Source organism: Scleropages formosus, chromosome 25 (assembly GCF_900964775.1).
Source record: "Scleropages formosus chromosome 25, fSclFor1.1, whole genome shotgun sequence".
Lineage (NCBI taxonomy): Eukaryota > Metazoa > Chordata > Actinopteri > Osteoglossiformes > Osteoglossidae > Scleropages > Scleropages formosus.
Genome location: NC_041830.1, coordinates 8,170,453 through 8,189,949, shown reverse-complemented (window position 1 = coordinate 8,189,949; position 19,497 = coordinate 8,170,453). Strand labels below are relative to the sequence as shown.

Here is a 19,497-nt window from a genome sequence, read left to right as displayed (position 1 = left end):
TTTCCGTTTGAAGCCATCAATTGACGAGCATGTGTGATGTGTGACAAACATTTCTTTTTCCCAGGGTCAAAGAGGTTTCGCTGGACAGTGAGGGGGCACGAAAAAGGCAAAAAAATGACATTTTAATAATGTGAATAATCGTAATAAAGAAGAAATGTGGCAGACGCCTCCTGCAGTACGTAGCCTCGCCGGAGGGTTCCACAATGCTCGATTTACGGACAAAGGCCGGGCGCGCGGCGAAACCCAGGGAACGACTCCTGTCGGCCACCACATTATGCGCCAGCGCTGGAGCCCGCGGTCAAAGGCAGTGTCACATGGCGGACACGAACATGACAGCCCTGGTGCTCTTAATCACCTTTCCCACACACACCATCGTTCACGTCAGAAACAACCTAATAAATGTGCATTAGTTTTATATTGAGTAAAAACACCCAAAAAAAGACAAAAAGAGAGCTGCAGAACGCTCCCTCAGTGGCCAGTATTTTTAAAGTGGCACTTTTAAAACGTTAATTGCCCGTTTGTTTTATGATCCTTGCAGGGACAATAATCTGTGGAGTTAATCTGACTTTGGGCAAGCGGTGCGAGCCGGGCGACGTATCACGTCGCCGCCACGAGCCGTCCGCGGACACGACGAGAGCGGAGGGCGCCGCGCGGGTCCTGAGCGCGGATATATTCCCGTGTTTAAAAAGCCAGTTTCCCCCGTGCTTTTCGCCGAGGTTCCTTAATCCTGTATGTAAATGGCAGCCAATGGATGCGGCCGTTGAGCTGGGCTGGGATTAGCGGAGGCGAATGGCTTTCAATTTTACTGGATTACAGAACAAAGAAAGGGGGGAAAGGGGACCGTGTGCCGCGTTAAAGAAAACAGAAAGAAACGGGCACAAACATTAATGGTAATAACAAGGAGAAACGGGAATAATCTAGCGAGGCGATCCGGAGCGATGTTTCGGATTACGGACTCTTATTAACGCCATGTTATCCTCCTAGATGGGAAAATCCTCCTCGCAGTTTCGCTTGGATTAAATAGAGAATATAAACCCGTCCTTGTATTCCGGGATTGACGGCGTCGGCACGTAACGCAGCCGTTTTAGGTAAGAGTGACTTCTTTAATATTTATCACACATTTAATATTTACCACACGCACGGAGAATATAGAGTAACAATGAGACGAGCCTCGTACAGCGAGCGTCGCGACGGGGCGGGGGGGGGAATAGCGAAATTATGGATTATAATTCTGGGGGAGGGATGCTTTACGGCGCTAACAACATGGTTTCCGACCGCGGGGAAATGGGGGGAAATAAAATCGCGTTAAATGTCGCTCGTGGTTGCGTGGCGGGTGGATGCTGGTTTCGGAAAGGTGTGTGTGTGTGCGCGCGCGTGTGTGTTTTCTCGACGTGGCCGACGAACTCGCGCGGGGATAATAAATAAATAAAAATAGTGGCCAGAACGTGGAAATGGAGGAGCGGAGACTCACTCACTGCTGTGCGAAAATGGTCACTTCGTGTCATTGTTCGCCAACAAAAAAAAGTAAAATTTCGCGGCACTGTTTTTTTTTTTTATTTTTTTTATGAATATTACACACTTTTCTCCTTGGTCGCGCGGCGCTGCGCGAGCCGAGGAGGGAAGGAAGGCAGGGCTTCTTTAATAATCGCCTCACTTTTTTGTTTTTATTTTGTCGCGCGGCTTCGTTCGTGCGGGACCACCTCGTTAGTAACACGACAAGAACAGCGACGCTTTTGTTTTGTGCCTGAATCAAAATATGAAAACATTGCTAAAAGGGTGGCTTGGAAGGAAGTCACTTCAAACCTTGGGGGTTGGGGCGTGCCCTGCACGGGGGGCGGGTGGTGTTTGGTTCGCAGCCCTCAAGGCCTCGAACCTATGACCACCCGAACAGAAACACTTGGACGTGAAAAGACCTTTATAACCCAATCTTTGGATGTTCTTCTTCTACTTTACGTATCTGAAGTTTGTGACTGTGTTTCAAACGGCTACTTTTTTTTTTTTTTTCCCTCCACCCCAAGCATTTTGTGATGGGTCGTGAACATATTACTTAGGCGGTCAACAAAAATCAGGATTTTCACTCTTGTCCCATTGCCACAGACTGTGTGAATTCTTTGTGTTCCTCCTAAATTTTGATGGTGGAAGTTGACGTGAAGAAGAGGAAAAGTTGGGAGGGTTCCCGCGGTTCTCATACTGCTGGCAGAAAAAGCAACAAATGAAGTTTGTGTGTGTGTGTTTTTTTTTTTTTAAATTGTCATGGGATTTCCATGAGTTTCTAATGGCCTTAAGTTATATCTGTTTTTCCAGGAAGACCATTACACATAACCGCTGCAAGTCGTGGCCAAATGCAAGGGAAATAAGATGTAATTATGTGATCATACATTAAACAGATTTAAGGTTTGCTCCCTTTCTGTCCGAGCCAGAATGTTAGAAACAACCCCCTCCTGGCGAAATCAGATTTTTCCTGTAAATATAACCGAGATGCTTAACATGATTTCACGGAGGGTAAATATAGATGTGAATGTGCTTCATCGTGAAACAGCCATGCAAATTGCCCGGGCGTTCCAGTTCTGAAGGTACAGGCTCATGGTATTGAATGTACATTTATATTTATTCATTTAGCAGATGCTTTTCTCCAAAACAATATGCAGCTCAGAGGACAATGCAAAAAAAAAAAAAAAAGTGGATTGCATCTGTGTGAATATGTCACATATGTCAAGTTTCTCTTGCAGACCATCTCTTGATGTGGTGCTGGAATGTGAGAGTGGGTGGAAATGCCAATTGTTGTCTTGGTTCGTCCTCAGAAGTCGCCGCCGGTGCGGATCGTGTGTCACTTCTTTGTTTTAATCTAATACGCTAGAAAGAATGTTGTATTTAATATTACACCGGTGGCAGCTTTCTTGGTGTAGAAAGAAGTTGTTCATTTCACCGAGACCTTTTTTGCATTTGTTCATTTAGCCGACACTTTTCTCCAAAGTGACTTATAGCAGTAAGGCTACAGTTACATAGTTGTTTATACAGTTGGGTAATTTCACTGGTGCAATTTTAGGGTAAGTACCTTGCTCAGTGGTACTCTAGGTGGAAATCAAACCTGTGACCTTTAGATCCAAAGGCAGTAGCTCTAACCACTATGCTGCCAGCTCCTTTTTTCTATAGTACTGTTTAAAAAAGGCAGCAGGTGGCATAGTTCTTATGGCAAAGGACCAAGGTTTGAATCCCACAACCTACTCTAGTATCAATGAGTAAAGCACTAGCACCAGCTGGTAGTGTAGTGGTTAGTGCTGTTACCTTTGGCTCCAACGGTCGCAGGTTCGATCACCCACCCGGTGAAGTACCCTTTAACATATCCTAAATTACTTGTGTAAAAAATTTCCCAGCTGTATAAATAGGTAAATAATTGTAAGCTTAATATTCTAAGTTGCTTTGGAGAAAAGCATCAGCTAAATGAATAAATGTAAGCAGTTGCCCTGAACTGATACAGTAAAGTTACTCGGCTGCGTAAAGGGGTAAAACACAAACTGTCTTCACATTGTGAGTCGCTTTCGAGTAAAGCATCGCATAAAATTAATGTAAATGTTAGATATCCAGTTTGAGAGTGGTGTGGCCAGTTGAAAAGCAGGCTATTCGTACTTTTCCAGTTCAGGGTACGAACCTTCCTTGAAGGTACCGAAGACCTTGAGATTGCAAGGAAACGGAGCAAAAGCGAACTTAGAAACGGCAGCGGTGCCAGCAAAGAGCGCTTTTTGGAGGTGTAAGTGCTTAAAGCCAATTAAAAGTCAATGATCAGCATTGACCTGAATGATTTAGTTACAGTGGGGTTATTTAAACGGATCCTGTGCCGGGGATCTCTTGTTGAGGGTATTAGCTGGGCATTGTTGTATCAATGGCAGCAATGGCCTCAAGCTTCTTAGCGCAAAACCGCTCAGTAGGCCATGATACCCTCTTTGAGATCACGGTAATATCTGTAAATACCATATGGGGAATTATTCAACAAGTCCAGGGCCTCAACCCCCCCCCCCCCCCCCCCCCCTGTCCGCTACGAGAAGTGGGTGAGATTGGTTTGGGTGTCATTGCTGAAGAATTTGTTTGGCTGCCAAAGCCTTATCTTATCGCTCTAAATCAGGGTGCGTTCTTAATTTTTCCATCGCTTTCTCCAGCGGGTCGAAGGTTCGAAGGTATTGCGTACCGTTCGCTCGCTGAGATTTTGCGATGGCGGCGGAACCCTGAGAAACATCCCGGCCGTATGTTTGAGCGATGAGAAAAGCACATTCAAGTATATTAAATGTGATGCTTCTGGCAGGACTTTATGCTGATGTCACGGGGGGGGGGGGGGGAGGAATCAAAGTCCTTGCTTTGTTACCGGACTGTCAGGTTTTATTTATGCAAATCTTTATACTTAGAACGGGCAACATCTGTAAAGTGTAACTCATCGAATCGCTAATGTCTCGTGAAGCACCCTTAAGTAATCAGTGCATATCACAAATGTAAATATTATCATTTCAGATACGAATCATGGACCGAACCCCTTTTTTTTTTTTTTTTTTGGTCCCTCCCCATTTATTTTCACGTTTATAGTTGAACGCAAGCAAATTACTTCGGGCGTTTTGTTTGAAATTGAGGTTAATATTTTTTTTTGCAGTTGCATTTTATCCGAAAACACAGAAAGATACGTGCAAATGGATTTCTTGAATAAATGATGTACAGATATGTTCATTCGCCAAAGCTTTAGTCCCTCTCATCTGAGGGACAGCAGTTTGAAAGTCAGCATTTAGCAAATCAATTTAATTTTCTATCTTTTTTTTTTAAAAAACAGGTATTTTTTTTAATGGAAAACTTATGAGAAGCGTAACCGTTTTGTTCGGCTGAAATCAGTCTTGTTACTTTAAGATGGCCCGTGGATAGGAACATTTCCAATAACCGTGTTCCTTTGGGGCCCCACTTGATCAATAACAGTCTTACGTAAGCGTAAGTAATGTAGATGGTGGCGGCGTCTTTAAAAATTTAATTTTTTCTCTTTCTTTTTTCTTTCTTTCTTTCTGTTTTTTTTTTTTTTTTTTTTTTACCCGGGAGACCCGGTGGAAGTGGGATGTGTTCTTCTTTGCCGTGGCTGTCGAGGGAGGTTTGTGCAGATCCAGCCGGGGGACCGCGGTTTGGGCTGCCCCGAGGCTAGGATAATGGCTCCTAGTGTCTGGAGAGATTAAAGGCCAGAGCTGCATTGTTCAAATGCCTCGAGATTAGTTTCCAAGGAGACCGATTTGTGGTTGCCATGAGAACACAAGGGGGGTTGGGGGTGGGGGGTGCAGGAATTAGGATTGTGACTTTTTTTTTTTTTTTTTAATTTAAATTTATTTATTAAAAAAAAAATCCCTCCTCTATTTCCCTTCTTTCTTCCATTTGTTTGTAATGCCAGAAACTAACTTTTTTTTATCTCGAAACGTGCGCGTTTGCTTTTTGCAGAGGAGAAAGCCTGGGAATCGCTGCGGAAGAGGGAAACAGAGTAGTTTGAGGTGTCGCTCCAGGCCTGGTACAGTAGATGGGCCCTAATAAGTCTGTGTAAAAGGGGAATAAAAGTAAAGAAAGGGAATAACTTTTTTTTTTTTTTTCCCCCCCCCCCCCCTAATTTTTCTAAAGTGGTTTTATTCTCCACCAAAATTCCGGGGCTGTGCCTGGAAGACACTTTTACATTTCTGGCACTTGTCTCACTTTTATAGAGAGCAAATTAAAGATGAAGGGGTTTAAAGAAATAATCTGAGTCGGTGTTAATTGGCTGACAAAAGCTTATCGTAATTAGCTACTTTCACGTGTGTAATGGATTTCGGTATTAGAATATTGCATCCAGACTCTTACTAGCGCTTTAAAACCACCCAGTCAGCCCCCCCCCCCACTGCACAGTTCAGAATTCAAACTCTTGGTAAAGTAGATGTAAACTGCAGGCTTGTTATATGTCTACATCGGGTTTAGGAGTCCGGTTGTGTTTGGTTATATTAGTTTATTCGTAATGACGAGTGTTGGAACGTCCTGCTATGTGTTAAATTCCAACAGAGAAACGGTGTGGTGTTGGGTGCGAAAAAGGGAATGTTGATGGAATATTTAAAAAAAAAAAATCAGATGCTGCGGTGGTACAGCGGGCAGCATTGGGCTGCGGGTTGCGATGCGGGTTCAAATACTGCTCCGCCGGTGTGGAGTTTGCATGTTCTCCTCATGTTTGCGTGCGGGTAGAAGACATTTCTGGCGAATCGGTGACTCTGAAGTGCTGTGTGTGTGCGTGTGTGTGTGTAAGAGCGAGAAAGAGAGAGAGGGACATCGCCCTGAGATGGAGTGACATCCTGTCTGGGGTGTACCCTGCCTCTTGCCCTTTGCTTCTGGGGTAAAGTCTGGTTCACTGCAATCCTGCACTCAACAAATGGTTATTGATAATGAATGAATGAATGAATGAATGAACAGTTCAGAAGTTTATTTGAAAGAACTGATTCTGGAAAAGGGGGGCGTGGTGGCGCAGTGGCACAGTGGGTTTGGCTCGGTCCTACTCTCCGGGAGGGTCTGGGGTTCGGATCCCGCTTGGGGTGCCTTGTGACAGATTGGCATCCCATCCTGGGCGTCCCCTCTCCCTCCAGCCTCACGCCCTGTGTTGCCGGGTTAGGCTCCGGCTCTCCGCAACCCCGCATGGGACAAGCGGTTCAGACTGTGTGTGTGTGTGTGTGTGAGTGAGTCTGAAAATATCCTTGAATAACTGAATATACTCTATGAACTTGCACTGCTATAGAATGAGGTGAGAGAAGCTTGGCACATCCCTCCTTTGTTGAGACGAGCACTCTGGAATCCGTTGAGTTACAAAAGGGCAAACGCTGACCTACCGAAGGTATTTTTCGGCAGCAGGTGGCCTACTGGTTAGCGCTCCCACCTTCGGCCCCAGGCGACCCAGGTTTGAATCCCACCTCCTGCGTAGTACCCTTTATTAAGGTACTTGTGATACAGTGAAAATTACCCAAAGGTATAAATGTACAACTGATTGTTAGCTTAACATTGTAAGATGCTTTGGAGAAGAGCATCAGATAAATGGATTAAGGCAGATGTGTACAAAATGCAAATGAGTTTTCTTGCCAAGGTGCACATAGCAATATATTCATCACATATTCATCGCAAGGCAGCTTACAGCAATGACTCCATAGACACCGATAATGAACGTTGGCTCATATTTTTTTGGTCAGCACGTCGGCGAGGAGAAACAAATTATTTTTAATCGCACGCTCATTTAGGTTCTTCATTCGGCTTCCTGTTTCACGCGCGTTCTTGGAAGAATCAACAGTTTCGGAAGATACAACATGCAAAGTGTCAGGTAATCCCCTCGCAGTTTGGCCGGGCACCGAGCGCTGGCATCAGGAATAATATTAAAAAAAAAAAAAAAAGATCTCGACGGAGAGAGCAACACAACAAACTGTTTAAACGTTAATTAGCAGTAAATGGCGATTTCGTTCGAGTAATTAGTCTTTTGCGCGCGCTCCACCAACGGCGCCAGCAGCCTGTTCCGTGGCCTTCGCCCGCTCTTCCGGCGTTGACGGTATCGAAAGCGGGCGCCACGTCGTTCCTCTTTTTCGCAGACGCAGCTGCGGCAGCTCGGGGGGACCGTCACTCTCCCGAAGACACATTAATGCACCTTTGACCTTCGAGCAGACATGAATATAACAGATTAATATAATTGTACAGGATATACATAATGCATACAATATGTATAACAAAGTCATTATTAAAGTGAATATATGAAAAATTATTATGCATGTTGAAAGGCGGCTGGTGGCGTAGCGCTTAGATCTGCTGTCTGAAGGTTGCAGGTTCAAATCCCTTCTCTTGCCGTAGCGCTCCGGGTCAGGTTGTTTACCCTGAATTGATGCAGTAAAAAAACGACCCAGCTGTGTAAGTGGGTACACTGCTATAAAAAGCATCTTAACGCTGAGGTGCTTTGGAAGAAAGGGCAATGGGAAAACGCATGTGAATTTGATAATGAGCATATAGCGCTTAATGTGTATATACTTTCGGTGATATCTGTCACTCAGACCCTTCAGCAGTAGCTGTGATTCCCCCCCCCCCCCATGGCGTCATCTGTTACTTATTTGACCGCTTTCGTGCTTGCGCTTAAAAATAGTGTTTGACATTTTCTTCAGCATCAGAAGGCCATGTTTTGAAAGGCAGCAGCGGGAGCACCGATTTCATGTACCGAAGGGGAGGACGGGGGGGAGGATCCGCGTTCTCTTTAAGTGGATTAGGCGCAAATAAGTGTTTTGTCACGAGTGTTCGGAGATCCCAGCGCCGTCTCATGATTCTCCTCCGTGTGACGTGTCGGGTTGTGCCGTTTATGTGTGTGCCGTCCGTTTGCAGGGACAAAAAAAGTGTGCTGTGCTCTCGCTCGCAGAGGGGGGCGGATGGCGCATGCGCGGAAACCCGGGGCCGACGGGATGCGGACCGGCTCCCGTGCCGAGCTGCGGGTTCCCCAGGTGTCCGCCAGGCAGGAGATCCTCACGAGCCTGGTGTCCGCCCTGGACTCGGTGGTAAGCTCCTCCGGCTCCGTCTCCGTCTCCAGGGCCGCCCTGCCGGATGATGGGCTCGGTGCGGCACCGCGTGTCCGTTTCGAGGCGACAGGGTGGAAATATTCAAATTCATTAATTTTAATATGCAAATAAGGATGCTGTGATGTGGTGAGGTGAGCGGAGCAGCACGCGCAACAGTCAACGACGATCACGATGTCGACTTGTAACCTTAAGGGAGCCCGTTCAGGGCTCAGGTTTGGACCCGATGTTGTGCTCTTCGCGAAAGGTGTCAGACACGGACTGTCACGTTGGGAAGAAGGAAAAAAAAATTAAAATGTTTTTATTAATCTAAATAATTATGTCAGTTTTCTTACAACTTTCAGGCACGTAACTGTAAAAGGGGCATAGTGGTTAGAGCCAAACTAGCCCAGACTTGAATCCCACTCCTGCCAAGTTCTCTTGATCAAGGTGCTTACCCTGAATTTTTCTAGCAAAAATACCCAGCTGTATAAATGGGTAAATCAGTGTAAATATCTTAACAGTGTAATTTGCTTTGGGTGCAAACACCATTTATATGAATAAATCTAATAATAATAATAATAATAATAATAGGAGGGTGCAGTGGGTTGGACCGGGTCCTGCTCTCTGGTGGGTCTGGGGTTCGAGTCCCGCTTGGGGTGCCTTGTGGCGGACTGGCGTCCCGTCCTGGGTGTGTCCCCTCCCCTTCCGGCCTTATGCCCTGTGTTGCCAGGTAGGCTCCGGTTCCCCGTGACCCCATATGGGATGAGCGGTTCAGAAAATGCGTGTGTAATAATAATAATAATAATAATGATGATGATGATAACAAAATGATAAAGTAACCTGTGGGTAATGCATTTCAATGTATTTATTTAGCCGATGAGGGGGCTGCGGTGGCGCAGTGGGTTGAACCACAGTCCTGCTCTCCGGTGGGTCTGGGGTTCGAGTCCCGCTTGGGGTGCCTTGCGGTGGACTGGCGTCCCGTCCTGGGTGTGTCCCTTCCCCCTCCGGCCTTACGCCCTGTGTTACCGGGTAGGCTCCGCGACCCCGTATGGGACAAGCGGTTCTGAAAGTGTGTGTGTGTGTGTGTGTGTGTGTGTGTGTATTTAGCCGATGCTTTTCCCCAAAGCCACTTAAAATGTTAAGCTTCTGGGTACATTTTATTGATCCAGGGTAAGTACCTTGATCAAAGGTTCTACAGCAGGAGGTGGGATTTATTAGCTCTAACCACTACGCCACCTGCTGTCCCCATTTGATACTTCTTACTCCTTTGCCCCTTATTACCAGGAGAACAGTGACTTTGCCAGCTCCAAAAATAGGGTGCGTCGGACTTGTCTATTTTGAGTCGGGCTGGTGCCGAGACGCATCGGACCCGCGCCGCTCGATCCCCTGATTTACGGCCCCGTTCTGCCTCCTTGACCCGCCTCCGCAGTGCACCGCCATGTCGAAGCTGAACGCCGAGGTGGCGTGCGTGACCGTGCACGAGGACAGCGTGATCGCCGTGGGGACGGAGAAGGGACGCGTCTTCCTCAACTCCAGGAAGGAAATCCAGTCTGACTTCCAAAAGTTTTGCAGTTAAGTCATTTCATGTTAATGAGGAACGAAAATGATGAAATGTTATGAAAATGTTATGGTGGGGTGTGGGGGGGGGGGGGGCACTTCACACTTTGTCTCCATTGCATCATTTGCTGTGCTCTTCTTATCTCAGGTTAGGCTGCAGCAGGTCAGAGATAACAACATGATGCATTTTACGTATGTTTTTAGTTTAGATTTAGACGTTTTGTTTTTATCTTTAAATGTCTTATATTTGGTTGGAATTCCAGCATAACTCTTGCAATGCACGTTGTAGAATGAATGTAGTAAAAGTGCCGTGCTGTTCAAATACCGCCCCCCCTTCCTTGATTTGTGAACATTGAAATTATGGGGACTTGCCTTCACAGGTGCTCCTCGATTTACGATGGTTCGACTACCGATTTTGATTTTACGATGGTGGGCTGGCGACAGACGTTCAGTAGGAACCGTACTTCGGATTTTGAATTTTGATTTATTCCCAGACAAGCGATATGCGGAGCGATACTCTCTCGTGATGCTGGGCGGCGGCAGCGATCCGCACCTCCCAGTCGGTCACGCGGAGGTGTGTATTAGGTATATTTGAATGCATTTTCGACTTACGATATTTTCGATTTACGGAGGGTTTCGCGGAACGTAGCCCCATCGTAAGCCGGGGACCACCTGTATGCATTTACACCTGATTTGCAATGAGTATTTTTGTTATAAACGTTTCCGCGATGATGTGGATTTTGTACGTACTTCTTTCGGTTCAGCACTCCGTTTCGAATGTGGCACCAAGCAATCCAGTGTTTATGTCCCTCCGGCATTGAGCATCGTGGCAAGGAACAAATGATCAGTTCCTGCGTTCCCTTAAGGAGGCGTTCTGAGCTGTACGTTGTGATTATTTACTGTTAAAAATCAGACTAATAAGAATTGTTCCCTAGGCGCCCTCTCTTTGATTTAACTTGATTGTTATTATGTTTACGATGATAAATATGATAAATAGCAATAGTATTTTATATTTGTAATTTTTTTCCTAGTATTTATTCCTTTCTTTTCAACATAATACCCTAAATATATAAATACATGCAGTTCGTACGTACAGATGTGCGTATGCACATTTCTGTATTTTATTCATATTTGTAATTGTTTAGTAACTGATCGTCGTATTGTCTGGTGAGACAGGAATAGTATTTCTTATTGCGTGTGGGGTTTTTGAGTGATTTTTGGATGTAATTGGATCGTACTCGGGACGAGTTGATTTGTTCCCCCATCGGAAATAATTTTTGACCTAACAAATGAATTTGCAGGCATGAATTAGGTTTGGAAACCGAGGAATGGGTGTATAACTGTAAGATGTGCTTTCTGTTTCTCATACCGCAAAGTAGACTTCGAGGACGTTTTTGCTAACGAATCTGTGCTTTCCTCCAGGAGTGCCATGTCTGCAGACGCCGACTGCGGTAAATGCCCACACCAAAGCCCAGGATGGCGATGCTGGTAAGACCAGCAAAGACACGGGGCACGTGGTGCAGTGGCCCTCGGCGGAGTCGCATTCGAACGTGTTTGTCCTGCGGAAGATGGTGGAGGAGGTCTTCAGTGTGCTTTACAGTAAGGACATGGGCAAGCCTGTCTCCGTCTCCTCCGTTCCATATTCAGCTCTGGCCTTCCTACCCTTTCAAAGAGTGTGCACTTTGGTGTCTCTCCAAAGCAGCTCACAATAATTTGCCCATTTAACATATACATCAGGGTCATTTCACGGCATCGACTAAGTACCTGTCTCTATGGCACTGTGGCAAGAGGTGGGATTTGAACCTGGGCCCTTTGAGTGCAGGTTGGCAAGTCTGAGCCCTGCACAACCTGCTGCCCTGTATCTTTGATAAATATAACTTTTCTGAGGTTTTTGCAGAGTCTAAATCAAGGGATACCCGAATGACTAAGTTTTTACTGATTATGAATGAGGGGGTTTGGATTTATGAACAAGCCAAGTTGCAAACAGACTTCCCTGTGTTTTTTTTTTTTTTTTTTTTTTTTTTTGATGTTGATGCGCCACTTTCTTTACGTTACTCTGATTAGCAGACAAGTTTCTCCAAAGATACACTACTTACAATGGGTCACTCATCCATACATCAGTGGAGCACACTCTCTCTGTCACTCGCACACTATGGGGGAACCTGAACAGCATGTCTTTGGAGTGTGGGAGGAAACCAGAGCACCCAGAGGAAACCCACAGAGACACGGGGAGAACATGCAAACTCCACACAGACTGAGTGGGGATCGAACCCACGTCCTCTCGCACCACCCAGGCACTGTACGCACTTCCCACGGTATATGAAGATTAATATTTTGTTACAGAACATGAGTCCTCGATTACCTGTGTGGTGACCGGTGCAGCAGAGCTAGCAGAGAGCGTAGATCACACCACGACACACCGTTTTTACATTTCGCAGCCCTGTTTTCCCTGTTGCAGTGCTGTTATTTCTCATATACATTGCTCTTCTTTCTCAGCTGAAAACTTACTTACATATGTGTTTATTTTCATGTATATTTAAAGAATGTCGATATTGTTCTTGGAAGAAATAAACGCCGAGAAGTGGGAGTAAACAAGCAAAGAAGTGTCTCGTTAGGTGCGAGTAATGATGTCTCATTAGAGGAGGTGTGTTGTTCATGAGAAAACACACTTTGTGCTTGTTCACATTTGAGTGGTTGCTATTTTTTGTTATATTTTGTTAAATTTTGTGTTTAAAAAAGCACATATTTAGAGCAGTGGTGGACAACCCATTTAGAGTGTTGGGGGTGAGTTCCAGCTCCCATATTTCGACGTTTCAAGAGGTTTTTCACCTTATGAATTTGGGCACAAAAAATTGCCTTAAATTGAGGAACGGGTGTATTATGTCTTGTACGATCATACACAACGGCTTGCGAAAAACTGTAAAATTAGTAAAAAAAAACACAATTATGAATAATCAGTGGTGCGGTTGAAGTTTAAGGCTGTGGTTCTGCTCGATTAAGGAGTCGGTCCTGCATTATGCGGGTTCCGAAGATGCGATCGCGACGGGCACTCGGTTCGATTTCTGACGCCCGATGTGTGTGACGACCCGCAGGCGAGGCTGTCGGGAAGAGCAGCCTGGTGCCCGTGCCTTACGACTGGATCTCGAAGGAGCTCGGCTCCGTGATTGTCCACGGCCTGCCCGACGGCGTCTCCCTGAGGAAGCCTTCTGAGTACGACACAAAGACCTTAATGAAGATCTTGGAGCAGAGCAATCGCATTCGCTTCACTGTCAAAAGGTCTCCTCCGCCTGGTTTTTTTTACACCGTCATTAAGTTGGTTTTCATGTTTATCTAGCTGACACGTTTCTTCAAAGCATCTTCCAACCATCTCATGATCAAGTACCCAACAGGTGGGTAATTTTTTACCCAATCAGTTCAGGGTAAGTACCATGAGGGGTACTGCGGCGGGTGGTGGGATTTCAGCCTGGGTTTTTGGGTCCGCAGGTGGCAGCCCTAACCGCTACGCCACCTGCCGCCTCCCTCATACTTCTGCTTGTCAGTTTCCCAGAAGTTAGGGAAATTAGTGCGACTGTTGTGTGGAAACTACACTTTAATTATAACGCGTAGCTTGTTTATCCTTTGCCTTATTAGCGTTTGGTAGGGAATTTTTGGCGCAGTGATTTAATAATCAAGCGAAGGCTCGTAACTGTCTTGTGTAAATGTACAGACCCCCAGAGGAGCCGTTGCGGGAGGCCAAAACTTGCGTGGAGCTCAACCACAACTCATCCAGCACCAAAAGCCACGCCAACCACACCGTGCTGAAGCCTGGAGGCCAGGAGGCATCCACCAGCGGCTCCGTGCTCTCCAGCTTCCTGTACGGTATGCCCACACCCTCCCAGACCCACGTGGACGGCAAGTTGGAGCTGAAGCCCACCTCCCTCCACAGCCTGGCCAAGGAGAGGCCCGGCGCGTGGGCCCCGGTGGCCGAGAAGGTGACGCCAGCCAAGGACTGTGCCGACAACGGTATGGTGCTTCCTGAGATGCCCCTCATCTCACTTTCTCTCTGTGTGTGTGTGTGTGGGTTTTTTTTTTTTTTTTTTTTTTTTTTTTTTTTTTAAATCTATTTTTATCAATTATCAACAGAGCAAAACTGGGACACAGTGACACACAAACAGAAACACATCAAGAAATGATTTGTTTTGCAGGCGTTCACTTAGTTTCCCTTTTGCGAACACGTTGACTTTTTTATCTTTTAAATCTGATTTACTATCAGTATTTTTGAAAATGAAAACCTGTTCCATTTGTTTAAAAGGCAGTTTTTAGCTAACATCTCACAGGTGCTGAGCATTATGGGAACAAACGCCGTATTAGATCATAGGCTATATCCCCTGAAGGGTGGTAGCTTGTACCGTGTGTTATGACTGTTTATGCTAAAAATCGAATTAATGTGGATTGTTTGCTGAGTTAGTTACCAGTTTTCTTTTACTTTACTGGTTCACCCGTTTATTATGTTTACGTTGATTTATGATAAAATATAGGCAGCTTGTTCCGTAGTGGTTAGAGCTGCCACCTTTGGACCCAAAGGCTGCAGGTTCAAATCTCACTGCTGGCTGTAGTACCCTTGAGCAAGGTACTTACCCTAGATTGCTCCAGTGAAATTACCCAGATGTATAGATGAATAAATGTAAATAGCAATCACCTTTTGTATTAGTAATTTGTTTGATAGTCTTTCCTTTCTCTTCACCATACTTACACTGCATACATGTGTAGAGCAGAGACATGCAGAGATATATTTAGTATGTATGTACCGTACTGTATTTTATTTACTATAATTAACTGTTTAACTGTTGTTGGGAATTTTGATAATTGTATTCCGTCGTGAGAATGATCGTATTCTAAAGTATGAATAATATTTCTTAAGGTATTGGGGCTTTTGGGTGTGTTTTGGTTTCAATTTTATATATTTATTTATTTTTGGGTGGACCCAAGTTCTGCTTGGAATGGGTTAAAAAATTTCCCCATAAGAAATAATGGTATTTGTCATGTCACTTTGTGAATTTTTGCTTAATGAGTGGTTTTCTGGGAAGGAATGAGGTCTGTAGACCAAGGAATGGGTGTACATCAACATGTGTAATGTAAGATCTAAATTTTATAATTAGCATGACTGGTGTAACACTAAGAACTTTCAAAGGGTTCCCGTCCACATATTTCAGAATTAGTTGTCTTACCATGCAGTCACCTGCTAACTTTTCTAGCCCAAGTTAGACACTTGACTCGGCCACATGTGTGTCCTTGCCAAATGTGTAGAGTAATCAGCCTGTGTTTCGTAACTTAAAAACACCCAGTTTAGATTGTAATTCAACAAAAATATAGAGGCTGACAAATCAGTGTCTTTGTGAAAGGTTTTTGGAGGGGTTGAGTGAGCTCCTTTTCAGTGCGTTTCTAACTCTTATCGCATTCCTAGAATAAATGTGTAACAGTACCCAGGATGGGGGGCGTGGTGGGTTGGACCGGGTCCTGCTCTCCGGTGGGTCTGGGGTTCGAGTCCCGCTTGGGGTGCCTTGCGACGGACTGGCGTCCCGTCCTGGGTCTGTCCCCTCCCCCTCCAGCCTTGTGCCCTGTGTTGTTGGGTTAGGCTCCAGCTTCCCGCGACTGTGTTTGGGACAAGCAGTTCAGAAAGTGTGTGTGTGTGTGTGTGTGTGTGTGTGTGTGTGTGTGTGTGTGTGTGTGTGTGTGTGTGTGTGTGTGTGTGTGTGTGTGTCCATCCATCCAGTACCCAGGACAGCCTTGCATTTAAAACAAAAGGAGATATTCCATGAAGACTCGCTGGAGTGAGGCAGAGTCCCTAAATGAGCTTGAAGTTTCATTCCTGGATGCTAAGGGGGATGCAGTTTGCCTCTTATTTACTGTGCATGAATAATAAAGTAATTTTTCCTTACATTGCCAAGTGTTTTGTAGAATGGCTGTAAAGAATGAATAGCAATCCCATTTATCACTTTTTTTATATATTATGATTTATGTGGGGTCAGGAGTTGTCAGGATTCACTGCAGAACAACTTGCGTCTTTTTTAAAAATAAATAAATGAACGATAACTGCTATAAATCAAATATACAAACCAATCAGCTTGTTAGACGAAGATTTTTGGACTTGCTGAGATACCGTAAGTTGCTGAACCTCCTTTTCTTGCATCGGAAAGAGAGACCGTGTGTTTTATCATCTTGTCTTTGGGTGACATTGTTTATCAGTGCAAGCTTTGCAACCTAACACCCGTTGCCACGGCGATGGCTCCCCCAGGGAGAGTCAATTATTTTTAACATGAAGATCTGCTAATGGGCCAGATGCATCTAGGAGAGCTGATGGGAGCGCTCGTTGTGACAGAGCTGGGATATTTCATCTAATGTATGCAGCCAGCCTGCCATAAGAAAAATAATTTATTACCAGTAGGTGGCATTGTGGTCAGAGTCACTGCTTTTGGAATCGACGGGTCCAGGTTTCAGTCCCACCTGTCGTTGTAGTACCCGTGGTCAAGGTACTTTACCTTAATTGTTCTAGTAAAAATTGCCCAGTTGTATAAATGGGTAAATAATTCTAAGTTGCTTTGGAGAAACACATGGGATGAATGGATAGATCTGAATTTTGCATGAAGAATTCAGCTGTTTGGGGGTCGGGGGCAAAAAAAAAAAAGGGCAATGCCTTCTCCGGCCTCACTGAGAATGTGCTTCCTTCGCATTGCCAGGAGACCGGCTTGGCGTCCCAGGAGATGTGGGCCAGAGCCCCCCGGGGCTGCACGTCTCCAAGCGGCTACTCTTCTCCATCGTTCACGAGAAGTCAGGTTGGTGCTTAGTGACGCCTCCATCTTCCTGTTCAAACAGCCTTGTGACAAAAGCATCTGATAAATCCCTTACTACTCATGTTTATACTACCTTTGTCCTGCAGAAGGTCTACGAATAAATAATAAATCTAACTAGATCGAAGGCGTGTTTTTGTAGTACGCTTCGGTAGGTTCTTATTGAATTAAGGTGAATGCGTTACACTCAGGTGACCGGGCAATTGAACGCTTGAGGCAAGTACCTCTGGTTATTTTAGTATTTGTTTTATCAAGACATATTAAGTCAGCCCTTTTCTTTACAGGAAAGCATCAGCTGAACGAATAAATGGAAAATGTAAATGTTAAAATGCTGGAGCCTTTTTCCCCTCCAGCAGCCACATCTCACCCCTGCAGATGGACAACGGATTTAAACAATGACACAGGAGGCAGAGATACTCATGCCTCCTGTGGATGTCAAAACTGTGTATTTATTATGTTGATGCTTTATTTTTGCATTGTACTTTATACTGGATCCTCTTGTTATGAACATTGGAGTTACTCATTTTTGAAAATATGCATGTCCAGTTTTTTTTAAAATGTATTTTTAATTGAATTTCCCTTCACGTTGTATAAAATTTCTGTTGGTTGGAGAGAAAAAATAAAGAGATCCTTGTGTTGGTGATCAATAGCAAGATGAGGAGCAGCGAACCAGTTTACTGGATGAGTCTGTCAAAAATCGGTATTCTGTAGGGGTTTGTGGAGGCGACATTTCCATCTTCAGTCATATCAGATGACTTTTTATTTTAATGTAGTTTACAGTTAAGGTGTTCGACATAGCCAACATTTTTTATAACCTTACCTCTAAATATATCTTGGGACATCCATTTTATTAAGCGTTTATTGATTGTGTACGTAATAAAGTAAGTTGAAAGTGGCTCGAAGGTGACAAACATTAGGAATGATTATGTGATGTCAGTAGCACTAAAGGGAAAGTTTTGACGACGACGACTTTTGAATGAATATATGAATGAACATGCACACATTATAATTCTGTTATACAGGTGGTCCCCGACTTACAATGGGGTTGCGTTCCGCGAAACCCATCGTAAGTCGAAAATATCGAATTTCGAAAAGTCGACAATGCATTTAACGCACCTAATACACACCTCCGCGTGACCCACTGGGAGATGCGGATCGCTGCCGCTACCAGCATCGTGAGAGAGTATCGCTCTGCATATCGCTTGTCTGGGAATAAATCAAAATTCTAAATTTGAAGTACAGTTCCTACTGCATTTCTGTTGCCAGCTCACCATCGTAATTTCGAAAAAATCATGTTGAACCATCGTAACATTTGCTAATATCAGCCTCACATTTCTAATGTTTAGTACTAGAGTGTTATTTGTAAATGAAATTGGTAACAATAAGGATTACTTAATCTTAAAAATTAGATGCCATGTTTTATTAATTTGCTTTTTTGCTACTTGAATTTGCAAGGCAAATAGACAATTGCACTTGGAGGGCCATTATCCCATGCGATCACACCCCTTTTTAATTTATTACGATAGTGTATTCCACGCGTGACGTATTGAGCGTATGTGAGACTCAGTATTTGTTTAGATAGATAGATATACTTTATTGATCCCACAAGGGAAATTGTTACAGCAGCAGAACACAAGTCAGATAAATACTTGCAATATATATTTAAAAAACATATAAAACAAGTGGAAAAATACAAGATAAAAATATATGTGCAATTATGTATACTGTTGGAAAAATAAAAGAATAAAAAGTATATTAAATTATAACAGTATGTAGTGCAAGTTGTACAAAACGGTAATATAATCAGTAACAAGATGAACTAACAATAGTGGTGAATAGTTCATCTGTCACACAGAGGTGAGCTGTTGTACAAAGTTATTGCGAACAATAGAAATGATTTCCTGAACCGTTCTTTACGGCAGCGGAGCTGAATGAGTCTTTTAGAAAATGAGCTTTGCTGTCTCTGCAGCGTGCTGTGAAGTGGGTGGGAAGGAGTGTCCGTGATGGAGAGCAGTTTGTTCGGTGACCTCCTATTCCTCACCGACTCAAACGTCTCCATGTTCTGTCCAATGGTGATACTGGCCTTACGGATGAGCTTGTTCACCCTGCCTGCATCTCTGGCATTGATGCTGCTCCCCCAGCAGACCACGGCAAAGTAGATGGCGCTCGCAACAACAGACTGGTAGAATATCTCCAGCATCTTGCTGCACACATTGAAAGATCTGAGCTTCCTCAGAAAATAGAGTCTGCTCATTCCCTTCTTGTACACAGCATCAGTGTGGTCCCTCCAGTCCAGACTGTTGTTCAAGTGGACACCTAAGTACTTGCATTTCTGAACAGTCTCAACCTCCTCCCCCAGGATCTTTATGGGTCTGACTGCAGTTCTTGTCTTCCTAAAGTCGACGACCATCTCCTTGGTCTTGACATTTAGGAGCAGATGATTCCTGCTGCATCACTCCACAAAGTTATCCACCAGGTGCTTATACTCCAACTCCTGTCCATCTCTAATACACCCCACCACTGCAGAGTCATCAGAGAACTTCTGCAAATGGCATGATTCAGTATCATACTGA

General features: G+C 44.5%; 1 protein-coding gene across 4 annotated transcripts in view; it reads left to right on the top strand.

Annotated features, from left to right (window-relative positions):
• The first annotated feature begins 609 nt into the window (after positions 1–609).
• Positions 610–19,497, top strand: part of gtf2ird1 (GTF2I repeat domain containing 1) — a 33,504-nt gene continuing 14,616 nt past the window's right edge. For 2 of the 4 annotated variants that reach the window (XM_018742084.2, XM_018742080.2), the window contains exons 1-7: positions 610–1,088; positions 8,405–8,540; positions 9,970–10,111; positions 11,520–11,696; positions 13,190–13,373; positions 13,804–14,099; positions 16,814–16,909. In XM_018742084.2, coding sequence (XP_018597600.1) covers positions 8,415–8,540; positions 9,970–10,111; positions 11,520–11,696; positions 13,190–13,373; positions 13,804–14,099; positions 16,814–16,909 — 1,021 coding nt within the window. In that variant the 5' untranslated portion in view covers positions 610–1,088; positions 8,405–8,414. Of the gene's footprint in view, positions 1,089–8,370; positions 8,541–9,969; positions 10,112–11,519; positions 11,697–13,189; positions 13,374–13,803; positions 14,100–16,813; positions 16,910–19,497 lie in introns of all 4 variants that reach the window. The other 2 variants (XM_018742082.2, XM_018742081.2) reach the window with 2 other exon arrangements.